This window comes from Dreissena polymorpha, chromosome 2 (assembly GCF_020536995.1).
Source record: "Dreissena polymorpha isolate Duluth1 chromosome 2, UMN_Dpol_1.0, whole genome shotgun sequence".
NCBI lineage: Eukaryota > Metazoa > Mollusca > Bivalvia > Myida > Dreissenidae > Dreissena > Dreissena polymorpha.
This window is the reverse complement of record NC_068356.1, coordinates 18,025,379-18,049,856: the sequence shown is the minus strand read 5'-3', so window position 1 is coordinate 18,049,856 and position 24,478 is coordinate 18,025,379. Positions and strand designations below refer to the sequence as shown.

At 39.2% G+C, this 24,478-nt stretch overlaps 1 protein-coding gene across 1 annotated transcript in view; it reads left to right on the top strand.

Annotated features, from left to right (window-relative positions):
• Window positions 1–24,478, top strand: part of LOC127869568 (uncharacterized) — a 57,260-nt gene that overhangs the window by 19,020 nt on the left and 13,762 nt on the right. Inside the window, exons 3-7 of the mRNA XM_052412224.1 lie at window positions 13,195–13,349; window positions 17,030–18,632; window positions 19,359–19,498; window positions 23,011–23,262; window positions 23,974–24,033. Coding sequence (XP_052268184.1) covers window positions 13,195–13,349; window positions 17,030–18,632; window positions 19,359–19,498; window positions 23,011–23,262; window positions 23,974–24,033 — 2,210 coding nt within the window. The remainder of the gene's footprint in view (window positions 1–13,194; window positions 13,350–17,029; window positions 18,633–19,358; window positions 19,499–23,010; window positions 23,263–23,973; window positions 24,034–24,478) is intronic.

Here is a 24,478-nt window from a genome sequence, read left to right as displayed (position 1 = left end):
CTTGGTACTGTTTACGATCATGCTTGGTACTGTTTACGATCATGCATGGTACTATGTACGATAATGCATAGTGTTGTGTACTATCATGAATGGTACTGTGTACGATCATGCAAGGTACTGTGTACTATAATTCTGCTTTGTATTGTGTACGATTCGTACATTGGCATACACTCCATAAAAAAGTATGGTCAAGTCTAGTTTGTGTGAACTAGAACAACGTGGTTAGTTTAAAGACGTTTTGGTTAATTGTACTGTGTACGATACCGCATGATACTGTGTACGATAATACTTGGCAATATGTACTATAATGCAAAGCCTATGTACTATAATGCAAGGCAATGTGTACTATAATGCAAGGCCTATGTACTATAATGCAAGGCAATGTGTACTATAATGCAAGGCCTATGTACTATAATGCAAGGCAATGTGTACTATAATGCAAGGCCTATGTACTATAATGCAAGGCAATGTGTACTATAATGCAAGGCTTATGTACTATAATGCAAGGCAATGTGTACTATAATGCAAGGCAATGTGTACTATAATGCAAGGCAATATGTACTATAAAGCAAGGTTATGTGTACTATAATGCAAGGCAATGTGTACTATAATGCAAGGCAATGTGCACTATAATGCAAGGCAATGTGTACTATAATGCAAGGCATTGTGTACTATAATGCAAGGCAATGTGTGCTATAGTGCAAGGCAATGTGTACTATAATGCAAGGCAATGTGTACTATAATGCAAGGCAATGTGTACTATAATGCAATGCAATGTGTACTATAATGCAAGGCAATGTGTACTATAATGCAAGGCAATGTGTACTATAATGCAAGGCAATGTGTACTATAATGCAAGGCAATGTGTACTATAATGCAGGGCAATATGTACTATAATGCAAGGCTATGTGTACTATAATGCAAGGCTATGTGTACTATAATGCACGGCAATGTGTACTATAATGCAAGGCAAGGTGTACTATAATGCAAGGCAATGTGTACTATAATGCAAGGCAATGTGTACTATAATGCAAGGTGTACGATCGTGCATGTTGCTGTGTATAATGCAAGGCCAATTGTTTACTTGGCAATGTGTACTATAATGCAAGGCCTATTGTTTACTTGGCAAGGTGTACTATAATGCAAGGTGTACTATAATGCAAGGCCTATTGTTTACTTGGCAAGGTGTACTATAATGCAAGGTGTACTATAATGCAAGGCCTATATCGTTTACAATAATGCATGATACTGTGTACGATAATGCATGGTACTGTACACGATTTTCTCATTCATATACAATACCTGTATTCACTTATTAAAGTATTTTTCACACACATTCATGTATAAGTTAGTATATGTATTAATTTATAACGCAATATTTAAATATTTATTCAAATCGTTTTCTGTGCGATAAAACGCAATGAATGTAAGTCATTTCCACCTAAATATTTGAGTCGGTCTTTGGAAAAAAATTCATGTGCGTAATGTATTTTCCAAGATTTGCTTGTGCAATTCACACATGGTAATCAGTATCGGCACCTTCCGCCTGGACTGGATTTTGTTAAGAAGAGACTTCCCTTAAACGTTAACTTCCATAAAAGCGGAAAGAGCTGTCCTTGATTAGCTTGTGCGGATTGTATCAGGGTAAGTTTGGCCAAATGCGAATATACTGTTTAACCCATGTATGCCTAGCGTCTAGAAAAAAAGGCCTTGGCAAACAGCGTAGACCCAGATGAGACGCCGCATGATGCTTCGTCTCATCAGGGTCTGCGCTGTTTGCTTAAAGGAATTTCTGTAAGAACTATTCTCGATATAGAAATAAATATACTAGACATCCCTAATTTTGGAAATAAGTTGATCCAATTTACAAGGATGGGAGAGTCCACTAGGCAAAAAAGGGTTAAGATACTGTTTATCGGTAATATTTGCATGCAAACATATCTCACTTCGCGTCCAACATCCCATTTATTAGACTCGTGCGGAAAACGCATGTTAATCTGGGATGATACATTAAGCAATTTTATTCACGGAAAATTTAATATAGCTGCAAAACGTTGGTTTTCAGTTTGGATATTCAAATCAGATGTGTGTTTAAAAACACGCATCGGAAGCTAAGAGATTGCAAATACCACTATTTCAAATTCCTGGCACTTCCTACGAAGAACGTGCAGCAAAAACGTTGTTGAACGTTATCTAGGAAGATTCCAGGTATAATTATGGATCGGGATTTCAATACAGACACTTTTGTTACAAAAAATATAATGACTTAAGCGTTACCGTTCTAAATGTAATAACAGGTGTATTCAGCAAAGGAAAAATACTTGTTGGAAGTGATAGCACGAAAGTCTTTACTGCAAAGTTCTTTAGTTCTAGTTGTGCATATAACGTGTTTCGTAAAATCAGTATTTAATAATCTGTATATATTATGGATACCCGACTGATTAAGAAACAGCGACATGTATTGACCTTTATAGAATAATTTATTAAGCTGTGATCTGGAACAACAGGGCTTAAGTCATGTACTTAAAGTGTCATCCCAGATGAGCATGTTCAGTCCGCACAGGCTAATTAGGGACGACACTTTCCGTATTTTTTTCTTTAAGGAATGTTGTTCTTAGCGACAATTTAGTTAAGACTAAACATGTCGTCCCTTACAAGCTTGTGTGGACTTCAATGGCTTATACAGAACGACACTTAGCGCACATAGCGTGTGTGGACTTCAATGGCTATATAGAACGACACTTAGCGCACATAGCGTGTGTGGACTTCAATGGCTAATATAGAACGACACTTAGCGCTCATAGCGTGTTTGGACTTCAATGGCTTATACAGAACGACACTTAGCGCACATACATATGGACTTCATTGGCTTATATAGAACGACACTTAGCGCACGTAGCGTGTGTGGCTTCAATGGCTTATATAGAACGACGCTTAGCGCACATAGCGTGTGTGGACTTCAATGGCTAATATAGAACGACACTTAGCGCACATAGCGTGTGTGGACTTCAATGGCTAATATAGAACTACACTTAGCGCACATAGCGTGTGTGGACTTCAATGGCTAATATAGAACGACACTTAGCGCACATAGCGTGTGTGGACTTCAATGGCTTATACAGAACGACACTTAGCGCACATACATGTGGACTTCAACGGCTTATATAGAACAACACTTAGCGCACAAAGCGTGTGTTGACTTTAATGGCTTATATAAAACGACACTTAGCGCACATAGCGTGTGTGGACTTCAATGGCTTATATAGAACGACACTTAGCGCACATAGCGTGTGTGGACTTCAATGGCTTATATAGAACGACACTTAGCGCACATACATGTGGACTTCAATGGCTAACATAGAACGACACTTAGCGCACATAGCGTGTGTGGACTTCAATGGCTTATATAGAACGACACTTAGCGCACATAGCGTGTTTGGACTTCAATGGCTTATATAGAACGACACTTAGCGCACATACATGTGGACTTCAATGGCTAACATAGAACGACACTTAGCGCACATAGCGTGTGTGGACTTCAATGGCTTATATAGAACGACTCTTAGCGCACATAGCGTGTGTGGACTTCAATGGCTTATATAGAACGACACTTAGCGCACATACATGTGGACTTCAATGGCTAATATAGAACGACACTTAGCGCACATAGCGTGTGTGTACTTCAATGGCTAATATAGAACGACACTTAGCGCACATAGCGTGTGTGGACTTCAATGGCTTATATAGAACGACACTTAGCGTACATGTTGCGGGAACTCCAATGGCTAATATAGAACGACACTGAGAGCGCATGCATTAATTCCCATTTTCGCAGATTGCGGCTCATTCATATAATGCTGTCGGCATGCGATTGATTATTTGTGCCAATTTTGGCCAAAATAACACAATAAAAGTAATTGTTCTAATTACACAATAAGCAAGAATGTAATTAAATTAAGAATACTGTTTATCCGTTATGCACTATAAAAATGTACCTTTTTTTTAAACGTCTGAATGTTATTCAAGGTCGCAAACATAACTTGATTTACCATGTTTACTGTAATAACACATTTATTGCCAAATCCCACCATCACATAGCATGTTCGCACTTTGGGCAATATGAAATATCTCCGTTGGGTCTCGCAACCGTAGGTTACCGTAATATTATGCAGCCTATACATGGCTGATCAGCACAAGCAAATGAGCCTCGCTCTGGGAATCAAGCGCTGAAGGCACTGAAATTGTTCGCTGTTGTCGTCCTTGATTAGCTTGTGCGCATTGCACAGGCTAATCAGTGTGAACAGGCTAATCTTATTTGACATGCATTAAGACCAGTTTTCCCTGAAAGCAGCCAATATGTACAGATTTCAATGATAAGCACTAGACTGACCAATGTCGACTAACAAGCTGGTAAATACACCCACTGCAGTAGTATAGCAGACGCTCCTAAGCATTCGTCGTCTGCAGCGGTAATCGTTCCTAGCATAGTGAGTTACAGTCCTTAGCGTAGCTAAGCAAGCTGAGCACATACTGATTTGCAAAACATGCTCTTTAAATTTAGTCGACCGCTTACGCGACCAACTAAAAACGGCATATTGCACGTGCATACGCGTGGACAGTCTGCACAGGCTTATCATGGGCGACACTTTCCGCATAGATTTTCTTAAAAACTTTAAATGGATTTTTAACAGCGGATAATGTCGTCTCTGATTAGCCTGTGTGATAGGTACAGGCTTATATGGGACGAAATTGTACGCACATTCATTAAGCATGGTATTCTCAGAGCGCGGGTCAAATTAATAAGTACATTAGCATCAACGCGTGTTTGTACCAAGAACACTGTGTACTTATGTGCTATTAGTTTACTTGCAAAATGTCAAATTTTATGATCCTTCTAAACCTGCTATCGATACACGCTCTTTAAGATAAGCTCTTCTAAACTATGTTCCTTGCGACAATGCCTGTTTCAGACAATGTATATCGGCGTTCATTACTATATGTGTTATCAAATGGACACCTAGTACTCAGTGTATGAACCGAACGCTCTTTTCGCTTGTTACATAGGCTTCTAGTTTATGTATATTTACTATATACCTTATTTTATGAATATCGGCATAGATCAACATAAAAACATTATAGCTCGTTTTCCCTCATTTTAATGTGCTCTTCTTGTCACTTCGGTACATGGTATCAGTGCATGAACCCGAGTGGTTTGATAACGACACATTCCGACAAGCTACCACAGATAGCGTCCATCATGTACACGTATCATGAAAACTGGGTATCTCGTGCCTAACGTGTAGCTTGCACGTGTTGAATTTGTATTGTTACCAACGAGGGATGAGCCGCGTCTTGCAAAAATTGGTTTTATTTGACAGGCTTCTAGCGTAACTCAACACCAGCCAGTGCATCCGCGCAATCTGGTCTGGATCATGGCTTTCCACTTATGAGACCATGAAACGTTGCGTAACTTTATAGTTGGCAGGGAAGCTCCTGATCAGTCTGCCAAGGCTGGTCTAGTGGGAAGAGTAGCCCCTGATCAGACTGCCCAGGCTGGTCTAGTGGGCAGGGTAGCTCCTGATCAGTCTGCCCAGGCTGGTCTAGTGGGCAGGGTAGCTCCTGATCAGACTGCACAGGCTGGTCTAGTGGGAAGAGTAGCTCCTGCTCAGTCTGACCAGGCTGGTCTAGTGGGCAGGGAAGCTCCTGATCAGACTGCACAGGCTGGTCTAGTGGGCAGGGTAGCTCCTGATCAGTCTGCCCAGGCTGGTCTAGTGGGCAGGGTAGCTCCTGATCAGACTGCCCAGGCTGGTGTAGTGGGCAGGGTAGCTCCTGATCAGACTGCCCAGGCTGGTCTAGTGGGCAGGGTAGCTCCTGATCAGTCTGCCAAGGCTGGTCTAGTGGGCAGGGTAGCTCCTGATCAGACTGCCCAGGCTGGTCTAGTGGGCAGGGTAGCTCCTGATCAGACTGCCCAGGCTGGTCTAGTGGGCAGGGTAGCTCCTGATCAGTCTGCCAAGGCTGGTCTAGTGGGCAGGGAAGCTCCTGATCAGTCTGCCAAGGCTGGTCTAGTGGGAAGAGTAGCTCCTTATCAGACTGCCCAGGCTGGTCTAGTGGGCAGGGTAGCTCCTGATCAGACTGCCCAGGCTGGTCTAGTAGGTAGGCAAGCTCCTGATCAGTCTGCCAAGGCTGGTCTAGTGGGAAGAGTAGCTCGTGATCAGACTGCCAAGGCTGGTCTAGTGGGCAGGGTAGCTCCTGATCAGTCTTCCAAGGCTGGTCTAGTGGGAAGAGTAGCTCCTGATCAGACTGCCCAGGCTGGTCTAGTGGGCAGGGTAGCTCCTGATCAGACTGGGCAAGGTAGCTCCTGATCAGACTGCCCAGGCTGGTTTAGTGAGCAGGGTAGTTCCTGATCAGCCTGCCCAGGCTGGTCTAGTGGACAGGGTAGCTCCTGATCTGACTGACAAGGCTGGTCTAGTGAGCAGGGTAGCTCCTGATCAGTCTGCCCAGGCTGATTGGGCAGGGTAGCTCCTGATCCGACTGACAAGGCTGGTCTAGTGGGCAGGGTAGCTCCTGATCAGACTGCCCAGGCTGGTCTAGTGGGCAGGGTAGCTCCTGATCAGACTGCCGGGCAGGGTAGCTCCTGATCAGACTTGGCAAGGTAGCTCCTGATCAGACTGCCCAGGCTGGTCTAGTGGGCATGGTAGCTCCTGATCAGACTGCCCAGGCTGGTCTAGTGGGCAGGGTAGCTCCTGATCAGACTGCCCAGGCTGGTCTAGTGGGCAGGGTAGCTCCTGATCAGACTTGGCAAGGTAGCTCCTGATCAGACTGCCCAGGTTGGTCTGGAGCTGCAGTGGCTGCATATTGCTTAACACCTTAGTCACATGTAATGCTTCAAAGACGGACGCTCGCAGAAGTTTCAATTCTTACTCGTTTGTTAGATTGACTTATCCAACGTTAGTTTTTCATTACGTCGGCAATATTCGTAGTAATATAGGTAACATTGACACAGTCACTGTCTCTGAACATATTGACAGTTGGTTGCTCTTACCCTACGGATCATCTCTTGCTTAGCAAACAAAAGCATCACTTAATTGCAGAATGAAAACTTAAAATCTGACCAGTAAATCGAAATGAGGGTTGTGAACTAACGACTCCGTACAGCATTTCTTTTTGTACAACTGTGTTCATTTAATCATTCAGTTACCCATATGATTCATTTGCAATATTATCAATTTTGGTTTCAATTTATAATATATATTTCTGATTTTGGAGTTAAAAAGAAGTCTTCACTTCTCTTCCTTGATCAGTAAAGTTGTTCCACTATTATTTTTAGCTCACCTGATTGCTTAGGTGAGCTTTTGTGACCGGTCTTTGTCCGTCGTCTGTCCGTCCGTCCGCATTTGTTCGTAAACACTCTAGAGGCCACATTTATTGTCCGATCTTCATGAAACTTGGTCAGCAGCTTTGTCCCAATGAAATTTCGGTCGAGTTCGAAACTGGGTCTTGCCGGATCAAAAACTAGGTCACTAGGTCAAAAAGAAGAAAAAACTTGTAAACACTGTAGAAGTCACATTTCATGCTCAATCTTCATGTAACTTTGTCGAAATGTTTGTCTTAATAATATGTTGGTTGAGTTTAAAAGTGGTTCCGGTCCGTTGAAAAACATGGCTGCCAGTGGGCGTGGCAGTTTTTTTTTATTTGGCTATAGGGAAACCTTGTAAACACTCTAGAAGTCACAATTTTTGCCCAATCCTCATGAAAGTTGGTCAAAACATTGGTTTTATTGATTTCTCGGACGAGTTCGAAAATGGTCCAGATCGGTGAAAAATCATGGCCACCAGTGGGCGGGGCATTTTTCTCTATGTGAATATAGTGAAAACATGTGAATACTCTAGAAGTCACATTTTTGGCCCAATTTTCATGAAATTTGGTCAGAACATTTGTTTCCTTGATATGAGAGTTGAGATCGAAAATGGTTCCGGTTAGTTCTATAACATGGCTGCCAGGGGGGGGGGGGGGGGGGAGGGGGCAGTTTTCCTTATTTTGCTATAGAGAAACCTTGTAAACACTCTAGAAGTCACAATTTTTGCCCAATCATCAGAAAAGTTGGTCAAAACATTGTTTTTATTGATATCTCGGAAGAGTTCGAAAATGGTCCAGATCGGTGAAAAAACATGGCCGCCAGTGGGCGGGGCATTTTTCTCTATATGTTTATAGTGAAAACATGTGAACACTCTAGAAGTCACATTTTTGGCCCAATTTTTATAATATTCGGTCAGAACATTTGTTTCCTTGATATGAGAGTTGAGTTCGAAAATGATTCCGGTCAGTTGAATAACATGGCTGCCGGGGGGGGGGGCAGTTTTCCTTATTTGGCTTTAGAGAAACCTTGTAAACACTCTAGAAGTCACAATTTTTGCCCAATCATCATGAAATTCGGTCAAAACATTGGTTTTATTGATATCTCGGACGAGTTCGAAAATGGTCCAGATCGGTGAAAAAACATGGCTGCCAGTGGGCGGGGCATTTTTCTTTATATGTATATAGCGAAAACATGTGATCACTCTAGAAGTCACATTTTGCCCAATTTTCTTGAAATTTTGTCAGAAAATTTGTTTCTTTGATATGAGAGTTGAGTTTGAAAATGGTTCAAGTCAGTTGAATAACATTGCCGGCGGGGGGGGGGGGGGCAGTTTTCTTATATTTATATAAAAGCTTGTGAACACTCTAGAAGTCATAAGAGGAGAGGAGTCAGTTCATTCAATCTTTACCAAACATCAAACTTGACCTAGATATTGTCCAGACAAACATCCTGGTCAAGTTTCATCACTATTGAACCAAAACTCTGGCATATGCCATAATTTTTGCCCTTAGATTGTCCAAATGTTCATTATATTATACAAAATCCTTATAAACACTCTAGAGGTCACAATTTTGTTTCAGATTTTATGAATCTTGGTCATAATATTTATTTTTGTAAGCAAAGTTTGATGTTTGGTAAGGGGGGTCAACTCAAAATATAGGCCACCAGGTCAAATCTTACAAAAACAAAATCACTCCATAAGCCAGAGTTTTGGTTCAATAATGATGAAACTTGACCAGGATGTTTGTTTGGACAATATCTAGGTCAAGTTTGATGTTTGGTAAAGATTGAATGAACTGACTTTTCTCAGGTGAGCGAACTAGGGCCATCTTGGCCCTCTTGTTTGTGCAATATTCATTAGATTAAGAAAACTCTAATGTTTTAATCAGTGTGTCGTCAATAAATTAAAAACTTAATACATTTAAGAACTTTTAGATCATAAAGTGTTATTAACTTTATCAGCATCGCCTTCAATAGATCACTCTTTGTCTAGACAATATCTAGGTCAAGTTTGATGTTTGGTAAAGATTGAATGAACTGACTCCTCTCAGGTGAGCGAACTAGGGCCATCTTGGCCCTCTTGTTTGTGCAATATTCATTAGGTTAAGAAAACTCCTCTAATGTTTTTATCATTATGTCGTCAATAAATTAAAAACTTAATACATTTAAGAACTTTTAGATCATAAAGTGTTATTAACTTTATCAGCATCGCCTTCAATAGATCACTCTTTATGCAATAACTAGACCCCAAACAGTTGTTTCGTCTGGTTGTGACACATACCTGAATGTCACCATTCATCCGTGGCTATGGTAACAAGATGCACTGTGGATCGGGGACACCCTCTCACAACGTCAGCACTCAATTGTATCAAATACTTTTCTGATTAGTCACGAGGGACTATAATGCGAATATTTGTATCCGTCCTTTGTTGGGTAGGAAGGGAACTACAAGCACTCATGTGGTGGTAGCCAAGCGAGAGTCAGTAATTGTAAAGCATTGATAAAATGCATAATGAATATCACATATTACTCATGAGAGGAGATGATATTTTATTTACCCCAATAACTTCAGGTTAACGTTATGCATATGCACAACTGAGTATACCCTGCCAGATATTTGGTAACTGAGTATACCCTGCCAGATATTTGGTAACTGAGTATACCCTGCCAGATATTTGGTAACTGAGTATACCCTGCCAGATATTTGGTAACTGAGTATACCCTGCCAGATATTTGGTAACTGAGTATACCCTGCCAGATATTTGGTAACTGAGTATACCCTGCCAGATATTTGATAAACATCCTGCATTCAGGGACGTCTTTGCGTTACCAAGTTCAGGCAGAGATTCCAGATTACCCGAGTCACTAAATATGAGGAAGATAATTAAATACGATTAATTAACTTGGTTTGAAATGCATAAAATATTGCTTTAAGTTTTTATTTTAAAAATGATGGCATAAGTAATTACGTTTAGTAAATACACACATTTTAACTTAAAGTTTTATAAACAAGGAGATCAAATACGCTAGTGGTTAAATTACTTCCATTGGTTGTTTTATTTTACTTTTGTTGTTATAGTATACTTTGTTTGAAAAAAACATATATTTCTCGAATATTTTTGTCAAATAAATTCCTTTTGTGTTCAACAAAATGTATTGAACAAAGCTTTCTCCGCTTACCTTTCCACAACAAATACCTTTTAATGACTCGACGAAAGGTGGGCTCGAACAATGTGCCCATTAAGAAGAAACTCTCAATTTCATTGAAATAAATTGCATGCTGAATGCGAATTAAGCCGGTTATCATTTACACTGGGTGATTTATTACTCAGCAGTAAATATTTTCTTTATCAGCTTAGATGTTACATGTTTGTTCAATAATGTTTAGTCACAGGTATATATGATAAATGGAATGAAATGCGTTGGTCATACAATAGCGGACACTTCATTAGAATTCAATATGTTACTATAAAAACATCTTAGGTCACTTTTACAAAAATACATGTTAACTGATACTAGCTCTAGCTTTCTTTTTTATTTCTTTTTAAATTAGTAGTGTACGTTATTAAATAAACACAAACGTTCTTATATTACAGTCAATCGTGACGAGTTTAGTTTAATTTGTATTAGGCCAAGTTCTGTGTTTGAAGCCAGTTATAAATTAAAAAGTGATGTAAAAACGGAAGATTTTCCTGTTTATTTACGGGACACAGTATTCGGTGGATAACGATATAAACGCTGAGATCGATTTTAAGTCTATTTGACACGGTAACGGAATTTGATGCATATACCGGTGGTCTTTGTGTCACAGTTACGATATTTCGTGGATAGACCCGTGGTCTATATGACACGGTAACGGTATTTGGTGGATTTACCGGTAGTTGTTTTATGTGCTCAAGGGTTGACCTACGGCAAAACTGGAAAGAAGTAGTGTTTGTGTGGTCCAGTGTAAACTTACCGGACATTATACTTGGTGGAATTACGGGTAGTTATTATCGGTTCTACCGGACACTGTAATATGTCCAACACTGCGGTGCGGTACCTGGAGACCGTCTTGTCCTGGCGAACGGTAAGATAAAAATGGTCATCGTTATGTTGTGTCAAATATGGATTATAACGACCAATCAGACATATATAGATGAATAAGAATCAGATCGGCCCTGGTAATATGGAGAGGCCATTGATATACCTTTTGCGTGGTTCTGATTGCTTACATTTGCAATAGTTCACAGTAATTTACTAGATAGGCTTTGCTCGCACAAACGGTTTACATGACGCAGCATACGAAGAATACCCTAAGGGTCTTTGATTTTAAACAGTGTTCTGATGGTTTACTATCCGAGGGATTCTTACGCCTATTCTATCATTCATATTTTCGATGGGTTTACGTAACATGGTAGATAATACCCCCTTTGGCCTATTTCATGTCGTATACATGAACTATATACATGCTGGTTTTTAATAATAATAATAATGCATTAACTGTTGCTGGAATACAGTAACGTGATCGTATTACAAGTTATTGTCCGAACATGAAAGGCGATTTTTTTCGATGTATCGACAGTATTGCTAGACTGACACCCAACTTTAACATTGACAACAGCAAAGACACGCAAAAGATATGCCGTTTTAATATTGAAAGGTCGTAGTTTGCATACTATTATTCTTCCTATACTGCGAAAAATATCTTATTTATCGCGAATATATAAATTACATTCTTTTAATCGCATCAACTTTATGTAACATCTGGCATACATGACGCAGCGCGTTATTGGGTTTGTTTTGTTCTTAGCTATAGCATTCCTACACATTCATGCAATACGCGCATACAATTCGTTCGACATGTTACTCGTTAGAATAATTAATCCATAAGTTAATAGTGAAACACTGTGGTTAATCAAACACATGGGCATGTTAACCGAATAATTACTATAACACCGGTAAAATACATAGTGTTTAACGAGGATTTAATTTATGTTATTTTAAAGTTGTTTTATTTCTGCACTTTGTAGGATTATATAATCAAATACGTTGGATATTTGATAAATATATTACTTGATAAATACAAAGTAAATCCAAAATGTCGAAGTTAAATGTTTGTAATCTTTGTACCTTTGCTTTATGTAGTAAACATACATTCTTATGATAAGCTGTTGGTAATGGCCTTTGACTTGTGATATTAATAATTAAGGTTACCCAGATATATTCACACCATGTAAGAATGGTATTGTCTCGGAGTTGAACATAATTTGATTCCAAGTATCGCTATATGCACAATACAACTTTGTGATATTGATCATAAAAATTAGAAATGTTAATCCATCATCTGGGGAGGAACTCACTTACTCGTTCCTACTTAAACAGCTATAAACTGCGTTTCAACTATACGGGTATAGCTACTTGATTTGTAAACCTTAACAAATCTATAATGGTGAAATTAAAATCGGTTTGTGCTGTTTGTTTACTACAAACATGTAAAAGTGATCCTTGTGATGTTATAACAGTTGTTATAATTATATTATATATTATATATAATATTGTATATTATATTTATTATAATATTTTACGAGGTTTTCATGTGCAGCTTAAAGAAAGTACACATACAACTCTTCCTTATATTTTTCTCTGTTATGTTAGTTTTTTGAACAGCCGATAATGAATACTGAGAGGTTTGATAGTCTTCCATATTATGAACAGGAATCACTACAGGAATCTCTATAGGGTTAGCATTACAATTATCTGCATAGGCCACTTAAATATATAAGTTAATAATTCATTTCGGAGCCTAAACATACTTGTCTGATATCTTTACCAGTATATATCATCTCACTTCCCAGGTGACGCCAGGAAGTGTGGCGGCGAACTCAAACAGCCTGGCTCCCGGCGATCTTGTACTAAAGATAGGAAACGTGAACGCCACGAACATCACCCACAACGAGGCCCAGGAGGTGATCTGCGGGGCCACAAACATCCTGCAACTCACAATCAAGAAGTACGTATCACCTTGGTAACGAACTCCCCTTTAAGTTGAGCCTCGTTCTGGGAAAATTGGGCTTAATACATAAGCGTTAAGTGTCGTCCCACATTAGCATGTGAAGTCCGCACAGGCTAATTATAGACGACAATTTCCGCTTTTATGGGATTTTTCATTTAAAGCAAGTCTCTTCTTAACGTAAATCTAGTTACGGCAGAAAATGTCGTCCCTGATAAGCCTTTTCGAACTTCACAGGTAAATCTGGGATGACTATTTAAACGCGATCACAGGGTAAAATCCATCCAGATTTGGATTGAGTTCTATTGAATTTTTAAACTGGTTTTTATTCAATGGAAATTAGTGAAAGCGTCAACTAATATGTGATTGAAAATAACATATTCAAGCAATAAATAATATAAATAATATTTTAAACGATCATCATCGCGCGGTTTGAATTGATGGCATGGTTTTGTCAATAGCTTGGCTTTACACCGGTTAAATCTCTGCGCACAGGTTAGTACGTATTGCGTATTATTTAAAATACTATTTATGGCATTGATGCTAAGGTGTTGTTTATTGTGCGATATCACTCGTTATTATGACGTATACATAGCTGGCTGATATAAGATTCTCGGTAAAATCAAGTATAAAATAGGATACTTGATGCACACCTGCGTTCTTAATAACAAGAATCTTATTCTTGTAATTATTCCAATAAAACGAATCGGTGTTTTTTATGTCCCCCACTATAGTAGTGGGGGACATATTGTTTTTGCCCTGTCTGTTGGTTGGTTGGTCTGTTGGTCTGATGGTTTGCGCCAACTTTAACATTTGCAATAACTTTTTCAATATTGAAGATAGCAACTTGATATTTGGCATGCATATGTATCTCATGGAGCTGCACATTTTGAGTGGTGAAAGGTCAAGGTCAAGGTCATCCTTCAAGGTCAAAGGTCAAATATATGGGTCAAAATCGCTCATTTAATGTACACTTTTGCAATATTTCAATATTCAAGATAGCAACTTGATATTTGGTATGCATGTGTATCTCATGGAGCTGCACATTTTGAGTGGTGAAAGGTCAAGGTCATCCTTCAAGGTCAGAGGTCAAATATATGTGGCCAAAATCGCTCATTTTATGAGTACCTTTGCAATATTGAAGATAGCAACTTGATATTTGGCATGCATGTGTATCTCATGCAGCTGCACATTTTTAGTGGTGAAAGGTCAAGGTCAAGGTCATCCTTCAAGGTCAAATATATGGGTCAAGGTCAAGGTCATCCTTCAAGGTCAGAGGTCAAATATATGTGGCCAAAATCGCTAATTTTATGAGTACTTTTGCAATATTGAAGATAGCAACTAGATATTTGGCATGCACGTGTATCTCATGGAGCTGCACATTTTGAGTAGTAAAAGGTCAAGGTCATCCTTCAAGGTCAAAATTGCTCATGTAATGTCACTTCTGCAATATTGAAGCTAGCAATTTTATATTTGAGTTGCATGTGTATCTCATAGAGCTGCACATTTTGAGTGGTGAAGGGTCAAGATCAAGGTCAGCCTTCAAGGTCAAACGTCATATACGGGGACATAGTGTTTCACAAACACATCTTGTTTTAAATAACATTTGAGTATCCTGTAACCGTTTATAAATATAATTACATGGGTTTACTTAAATATACGTATGCGCGTATGTCAGAGCGTATACATGTTTAATCCGATGCAGGTGGTCTTTTTGTAGCTGTAATGCAATACCATTCACCCACGAGCTATGAAAATAGAGGGCATAATACATAATAATTATGAAATGATGACCACATGGTATCCTGTTCTGATAACAAATGTCCACCATGCCCCGATGGCATCAAACAAAGCAGTCTAAATTGAGTTCATATACTAAAAATTACAACATAATATTAAACATGTACTTTTGACAATCCTCATTTTGAGTGACGACACCTTCTGTTACATACTAGAAGTTTGACCTTGTTTTTTTTTAACATCAATTGTGATCAAACCCTATAATAAGACGAATACAGACAAAAATGCATGTATAAGCTTACTAATTACCTGCGTTATTAACATTCTTATTTTACCGTGATATTGAATTTTCACTTACATACAATAAAGTCGATATCCATCTATTGCATGCTTAAATGGCTAATACAAATGTATGGCAAAATATAAAGACCCAAGAACGGTTTACGTTTTTGTTTGCATGTGTTAATTGTTTTAATGTTAATCTTGTCCGACCAGTATATACTTTGTAATATGAGGATATTCACATCGAAAAAAAAAACACAAAGCAGGTTTCTTTTTTAGACAACGAAACTGTAAAAGTAACCATTATATGATATCACGTTACATGGACATCAATATAATAAGGTAATTAAGAACCGGAACAACTGTGAACAGCGGAAAGTCTAACGGTGGTCGTCCGTAACTCGGTACATGATTTGTGAGTGTACAAAAGTAACATCATCAACAAAGTGCCTCCACTACAAGGTGTCATTCATGATGTTTTCATTTGTTACTTGTGGGATAGGATATCACTTAAGTATAGCGTATAAAATGTTAGTTCCCCATCTGTCTTCTTCATTTGATACACCCAACACCCCTGTCTGACTTATACTGAATGGCCGACATTTGCATACAAAAAGGGGTTTCACTGTCTTGCCGACTTCCCGAGGTTGTCAGTCTTACAAATATTCATATAGCGTATACAATACTTTCATTGGATAAGTTTTTAAAAGTAGTGTGAAAAACATTCAGGTAAATAATAAGAAAATTCAATCTCCAAAAAGTGCAACTTTGTAATACGTCAGTCCGTATCAGTGGCATTTGGATTCTATATACATAACAATGGATGCCAAGGACGTGGATGACATATTTTCATTCATAACATATCTTGATGAGCATATTTCCACATACATGTATAGGTAACATTATTTCATATACGTTCTTGAATGTGATTTTACTTGAATTGTTTAACAGCAGGCAGTTGTATTGTTATTACGATGCGTTTATTGGTTGAGGTATTTCCGATAAATTATTATCGTTTCGTTATTGTATGTATTTAATAGTGTTTTTAATGCCTATGGCTTTTGTTTGTTCACTCGTAATTAAAACAAAGACGTGTTTATTATACTTTACATGTACTGACTAATTTTTTATATAAAGGGTATCTCAGACAATTATTAGTAAACACGATACTATTCGTTAAGACGTAGATAAACATAACATTAATTCTTTCGGTAAAACATACAGTTTATAATAGGAAGTTCAGTTTATAACGTTAGTCAAGCAAAAATCACGTGAGTCGTTTAGTCAGTTACGCAAATGACCTTAACTCTGGGAAAATGGGGCTTAATTCATATGCGTTTAGAGTCGTTCCAGATAAGCCATCGCAATTCCTCACAGGCTTATCCATGACGACACTTTCACCATATTTGGACTTTCGACTTTTCTTTTAAGAACGATACCATTGAAGTTGAAACTGTGGTCCCTGATAATCCAGTGCGGATTTCACAAGCTAATTTGGAAGGACACTTGAAGCACGTGCATACAGCCCCGTTTTCACAGAGCGCCGCTTATCTGTTAACTGTTTAAATGGCTTAAACGATTTCTTTATGGCTCATTTAGTATATTGAAAGTATCAATTTCAACTGTCTTTATAATTATGAGCTATTGTCTTTTTGCAGAGGTCCCGGAATAAGCGCCCCTATGTCACCCACGCCCCTCGGGTCCGGTCAGTTTTCGTCCCCTCTGGAGCAACATGATAAATACTCTACACTTCCAGATTATCGCATCGGAACTGGGTACCAAGCACTTAATAATGCCTCTAGTGGATATATTAACGCCCAAGAAAGTAGTGCATATGACATGCGTCAGTTAGAACAAACTCCGCCCATGTCTGGGTATAGTACCATGCCTGTGAGAGGTAGTGCGAATAAACAGAACACGGATGGTTTCAGGCCAGTACAACAATCACAACAGAATAAGTACCCATATAAGTCGACATCTGGTATTCAGTTACAGTTGAATCCACAAACTCAAAGTAATATACGCAATGACAACAGCTACAACCAAAGAGGAGATTATAACGATGGTGGTAGTTATAGTCAGCCAATGTCGCCTGTGCAATATACGAACGGAAATAGGACTGAGTCTCCGTATCAAAGGCAAACATCGGTAGGTTCTAATCGCCAAGATCCTTATTCCGGTCACCCACAGAGTTATTTTAAAAAACCTACCCCATTCTCCCCCGGCTATGCAGATAACTACACCGACAACAGCCCACAGCCTCCACGTGCTCAAAGGCAGACGTCGTCCGGAAGTCAGCCAGGTAATGTGTACGACGCGACGATAAGCCCTGGCTTTCAGTCCCGCTCGTACATTTCGGAAGAACCTCCTCCTACCCCACCCCCACCTGTGAACTATCAGCCTGAACCGTATAGCCGACCGTACGAACCAGATTTCGACAGACCCACCTATCAACGACAACCTTCAAACCCACAAAGCGCTAGCTACAACTACAACTCTAGTCCGTATGAACAAAGTCAAAATGACTACAACGCTTACCAAAGCCGTCAGAATCGTGACGTCTACGTTGATACATCAGACAATCAGTACCAAAGACAAGGTTCGAGACCTTATGAACCACAACCTCCGCTGCAGCCACCTTACCAACGGCCAAGCAATCCAAGCTACTATGATGACAGGGGGAGCGCTCCTATGACGCCAACGCGCTTACAAGGGCAGCCCTCCTTTGGGTCGAGCACGCAGTATGGCTCTCCGGATCCCTATGCCTCACCCCAGCATTTCAGCAGACAGAGCTCCCGCGATCAGCAGCAGCAGTCTCAGCCGCAATACTCGCGACAGTCCTCTACTAACCAGTCGCAGCCTTTGAGCAGGCAATTCTCTCGGGAGCAGCATTCGGATCTCCCAACGTACACAAACCCTATATCGCCACCGGGAAACACAATCAACAGCTTCGAAGACATACTGTCGCCTTTCGAGAACTTTCAGAACTCAAACTACTGCGACAAGCTGTTCTCGCGCTCCCCGGACGCCCGCGGTGGCGACCCTGACAGCGGCGTGAGTATGAGCTCCGATACACCCCGCTCTAATCAGTCCTCTACATACAGCCCGCCCCACTCCTACCCTGGAGCGTACGACCGAGGCCAGGGTCTTCTGCGTCCCGCTCATCAGGCGCCACCGCCGCCTCCAGGTCACGCCTCCACCTCCTCCTCCACCCCCTCCTCCGTCCGACTGGGCATCACAGAAGCCACGTCGAAAACTCCCGCCTGAGGTAATGGGCCTGCATGTGTGTTTTTTGAATATGTCTCTTTTTTCTCTCTCACAGGAGTGGTCATAGCACGCTTCACACTTAAAATTAATAGCAACAAAATAAATCATCGAACTAAAAGTTAAAACTGTTAAAATTTCAATCATATAATTTTAATCAAAGTTCTAAAGCTTTATATAAGATAAAAAAAAGTAAGTGTTCAAAAAAATAGTTTGAAGATAATGCGTATAAGGAATCCGTATAAAAGCATGATATGTACAGCCATGCCTGTTGAAGTTGCATCGTAATATGCGGTGTTTTATTGTATGCTATACTGCAGTTTTTATTGCATTTATGTTAAAATAATAAGACGGTAACTTAATATTGTAATGCAGGGTGCAACGCGTGAATTTATTTTCAGTTGTTTGCAGCAATCACCTATCCGATGTGATTCGGACTTTTCGATCCTTTTATTTGCTGTTTTACCGGTGTCGAAAATGGTTAACGTTGTGTTTTAATATTGAATTCTGTGCGTTGTTGCTTGTTCACAACAAAGTGTTGAGCACTATTTTGGAACATTTTAAATCATTCTTTTAGGTAAAACGCCAGTCAAACGAATGTTTACATTTATATGATACAATTTTAAGGGTATAACGATTGTTGATTTTCCGAAATAAGCATAGTATTTGCATGTTTGTTCGATGTTCGGAAACGGATGCCATCCGGTTTGTTCCGGTTTACAGAATCCTCACGACGCACAGGGGGACCAGCAGATGCCGGATAAGGTTTTGAACACGATGCTGAAGCACGGCGGCACCCAGAAGCCTTTCTCGTACGTCCCGTCCGGCGCCGACCTGAAGGAGTTTAAAGAACGGGCAAAACAGTAAGTGCATATATGTTCTCCCAGATTAGCCTGTGCAATCCACACAAGGCTAATCAGGGTCGATTTTTTTCGCTTTAATTGAGTTTTACACGTTTTTTTTATTATAGATTTTCACCACTTTCCTGGATACGCTTGGGTGATAGTAATATGAAAATACGAATCACTTCTCAACAAATAACTGTAGAAATAATTTCTAGACCAATCTCACACAAGTTACGTGGCCGGGCCGGAAATCGTACCCGCGATTCACGGATTTGTAATATAGCGTTCTTCCAAAAGAGCTCGCCATTCCGGTTAACAATTGTAGTAGCATCGAACAAGACAGAGCGTGTACTTGGTAGATGAAGTAGCCCAAAATATTAGACATAAACTGGGATACTTTTTGGTCATAATCCACATTACGGTTTATACTAACCTAATTTCACAGAAAGATGATAGTTATTATGCCCCCTTCGAAGAAGGGGATGGGGGTATATTGTTTTGCACATGTCGGTCCGTCCGTATGTCCGTCCGCACGTCCGTCTACTAGATGGTTTCCGGATGTTAACTCAAGAACGCTTAGGCCTAGGATCATGAAACTTCATAGGTACATTGATCATGACTCGCAGATGACCCCTATTGATTTTTAGGTTACTAGGTAAAAGGTCAATGTCACGGTGACTCAAAATAGTAAATGGTTTCCGGATTACAACTCAAGAACGCTTATGCCTAGGATCATGAAACTTCATAGGTACATTGATCATGACTCGCAGATGACCCCTATTGATTTTCAGGTCACTAGGTCAAAGGTCAAGGTCACGGTGACCCGAAATAGTAAAATGGTTTCCGGATGATAACTCAAGAACGCTTATGCCTATGATCATGAAACTTCATAGGAGCATTATCATGACTCGCAGATGACCCCTATTTATTTTCAGGTCAAGGTCACGGTGACTCAACTTAGAAAAATGGTTTCCGGATGATAACTTAAGAACGCTTACGCATAGGATCATGAAACTTCATAAGTACATTGATCATGACTCGCGGATGACCCCTATTGACTTTCAGGTCACTAGGTCAAAGGTCAAGGCCACGGTGACTTGACACAGTAAAATGGTTTCTGGATGATAACTCAAGAACGCTTCCGCCTAGGATCATGAAACTTCATAGGTATATTGATCATGACTCGCAGATGACCCCTATTGATTTTCAGGTCACTAGGTCAAAGGTCAAGGTCACAGTGCCTAAAAAACGTATTCACACAATGGCTGCCACTACAACTGACAGCCCATATGGGGGCATGCATGTTTTACAAACAGCCCTTGTTTTTTTGTTAAGAGTCGCTCAAGTTGTTATCTTTGTCATCGTCGACGTCGTCGTTGTTGTTGTGGTTGTTGTTAGAGTCGCTGGAGGATGAAGAGGTTGCTATCGGAATGGTTTCATGGTGTGGGTATGTTATCTGTTGCATCATTAATTAACGAAATAGCGGTAGTAGTGGCTAGGATTTGTGAAGGTGCTGATGTAGGCGGTGTTGTTTTAGTTTTAGCAGTGACATGTTTTGAGCTCACCTGAGCACCACGTGATCATGATTAGCTCTTGTCATCGCCTTTCTTCCGCCAAGCGTCGTCTGTCGTCAAGATTTACATTGTTAACACTCGAGAGGCAACATTTATTTTCCGATCTTCGTGCAATTTGGTTAGAAGATTTGCCCCAATTATACCTTGAACGAGTTTTAAAATGGTTTCGGTTAGTTGAAAAACATAGCTGCCAGGGGGCTTGGAAGTTTTCCTTATATGGCTATAGTGAAACCGTGTTAACACTTTAGAAGTCACATAGATTGTAAAATCCGTATACAAGTTTGTCAGAAAATTAGTTCTGATGATATCATGTATGAGCTCTCGTTTGTTGAAAACCAAGGCCCCTAGGGGAGCGGGCATTTTTCCTTTTATGGCTAAAGTAAAACCTTGTTTACACTTTAGAAGTCACATATATTGTCAAATCCTTATAAAGGAGTTCGAAAATGTTTTCGCGCTTGGTTAAAAACATAGCCAGTGTGCATTGTTAACACTCCAGAAGTCACATTTATTGTCCAATCTTCATTAAACTAAGTTAGATCATTAGTTCTTATCATATCTTGCATAACTTGAAAATTGAGAGAAAATTGTTCCTGTCTCAGGAAAAAACTGGCCGCCAGAGGGCGGGGCATTTTTTCATGTAAATGACTATAAACAAAAACATTGTTAACACTCTAGAAGTCACGTTTTAAGTCCAATCCTAATAAAACTTTGTCTAAACATGTGACCCAATGATATCTTGAAAGAGATTTAAAATGGGTCCGGTTGGTTGAAAAACATGGCAACCAGGGGGACAGGTCTGATTTCCTTCTATGGCTTTAGTAAAACCGTGATTAACACTTTCAAAGTCACATTTATTGTCCAATCTTCCTGAAACTTAGTCATTACATGTGTTCTTATGATATATTGAATGTGTTCGAAAATGTTTCCGGTCTGTTGAAAAATAATTTTCTTTACTTTGCTTTAGTACGACCTTGATAATACTCTAGTCTTAACTATAGCTTTGTCGCTATCGGTAACAAATGTCTATTTCAAACAACATAAACGAACAAACAAACCACTTATGATGCATATATATTTATATATCTGCCGAAACAACAAACCATTTCTGTTTACAAAACAACGTTAAAAACCCTTACTCAACATCAATACTATTCAGGTGTGCGACGAGGGCAACCATGGCCCTCTTGTTGTAAACTTTGTATTGCTTTAATTAATTTTATTACAATGATGATGTAGTATAAATAATAATTATTTTGTTAATTTTTTGTTTTTATATGGAGTACGGTAAACGTTTATACTGTATTATATACTTGTTTTATCCGGGTTTGGAAAGTTAACAACATATCAGGAATTGGACAAACATCAACACTCAATTTCATTCTTAGTGTAATGTAACCACATACGTGCGTGACCAAAGTACGTAAGGTATTTTTGTAAACGATAAACTCTGGTTGCAAATGGGCTAAAGGTCAACGGTAGTTCAATGAATGGTTCCTTTCACTGAGGTATTTTTCTCATATTATTATCATGATTGCTATATTGATTTTAAACACGAAGATGTCATTCAAAAATAAGCATGTATTTATATCCTAAAATACAAGAAACATGAAACACACAACAACGTGTTGTGTTATGTTTTGTGTAGTTGGTATATCGATCTATTATACAGAAAGAATACAATTTATGGTGTCAATATGGGATTGTAAATACAATTTAGTCAGGTATAAAATATTCAAATAAATTTCATACTAAAAGGCTGTATTCTTGAATTGGCTACATTCCCGTGTTTGATTGACGATCGATGCTGTACCGTTATGTTATGTTTAACTCATACATTATAAGTACAACACGAACGTACAGCTTAAATTTAATTTATAAACTAGGATTGCTATTTAGTAATAAATACAAATCTGTTTGTTTAGTTGCGCGTCACTGAGTCTATAATTTTTACGTAAGGCGACGTCAGCCACGTCAGGTTATGCCCCGCGGTTACGTCGGTCCAAGCGTCGAGGATGACGATGCGCCCGCTGAACCCCAACGTCCGCAACTGGCGAAACCGAAGCCGGGAGCCATGCCCAACCCGGACACGGGCGTCTACAAGCATGCACAATACAACTCACCACTGCGCGTCTACTCGTCTGACAACGCTAGAGACGCTTTCAACGTGCAGAGCGGGGGAAACGTTGATGTCGAAGGCGTAACTAATAAGTAAGTTGATATCTTTTCATGATAAAGTCAAATAGTTTGCAAATGAATTATATATAAGTATGTACAGATTTAATTGAAAACAATTCATTATTACCCTTAAAATATATTGAAGAAATAGTATAGCCCCTTAAATATAATACATATCCAATATACTAATGGCTTTTAGAACTATTTTTGAGATTGTATTAATCTTATTTTAATCAACACGTTTTGAGATTAAAGTTAAGCGTTATAGTCATGCTAGACTTAGACAAAAAGGAACGTCTATGTGTCGACAATGCTATTGGTATCATTGCATTGATGGCAATGCCTCGTTCAAACGTAACGTTGTCTGATTTAAGTTAACAAACGAAGTTTCGGTGCATCATGAGTTCTTACTTCAGCATGATGTTATCGTTGATGTTTGAATTTATTCATCCGTTTATGACAAAAATAACGTGCTCTGTCAGATAATTTATCTCAACATTAGCATTTGCGTCAAATAAAATAATACTAATATTTGCTATTTCTAATCTGAAGCTTACATTGTCATCATTAATTAATTGAAATGTTAAATATGCTACTATATTTGTAATGCAGGCCCATGTTGTTACCACTTTCCTTATCTCAGTTTGCGTGTTTTACATGTCCAGTAGTGCAGTAACTTTACATAAACGATCGTCCTGTCCAGTTATGTTTCCCGGTCTGTGTACTCTTATGATGCAATTATAGCTATCCTAATCGGCCGAAAACTCCTCCGCATTTCATCACACTACCCAAGAAGACAATCCGGTAAACTGTAGAATGATAAACATATGGTATATGAATGATATATGATATATAGATGCGGCATACATTAGCAACGAACATAAATCGAATCTAGGCAAATTAGTTGTAGAAGGCTTTAAACTTTTTTGCCACAAGGGACGTAACCATGTAGTAAAGAATGTGTCATGAAAGTAGAGTAGTTCACCTTGATTTGAGTAGCAGCTTGTTATTTAAGCTATCGATCAATTTGTTTCAGTTGCTTGCAGTTATTTTATTTTTATTTCAAAGTGTATCCGTTTTGTTATTATTTTAATAAATTACTATGCAACCACTGGCGTGTTTATATTATATTTAGCTATATCAGACATAATACACAGTGAAGTATATAATACTATAAATATGTTTCTAGTACTGATATTGTTTCGCTACAATTTCTGCCTGTGTGAAAATAATGGAATACATTTCTAAG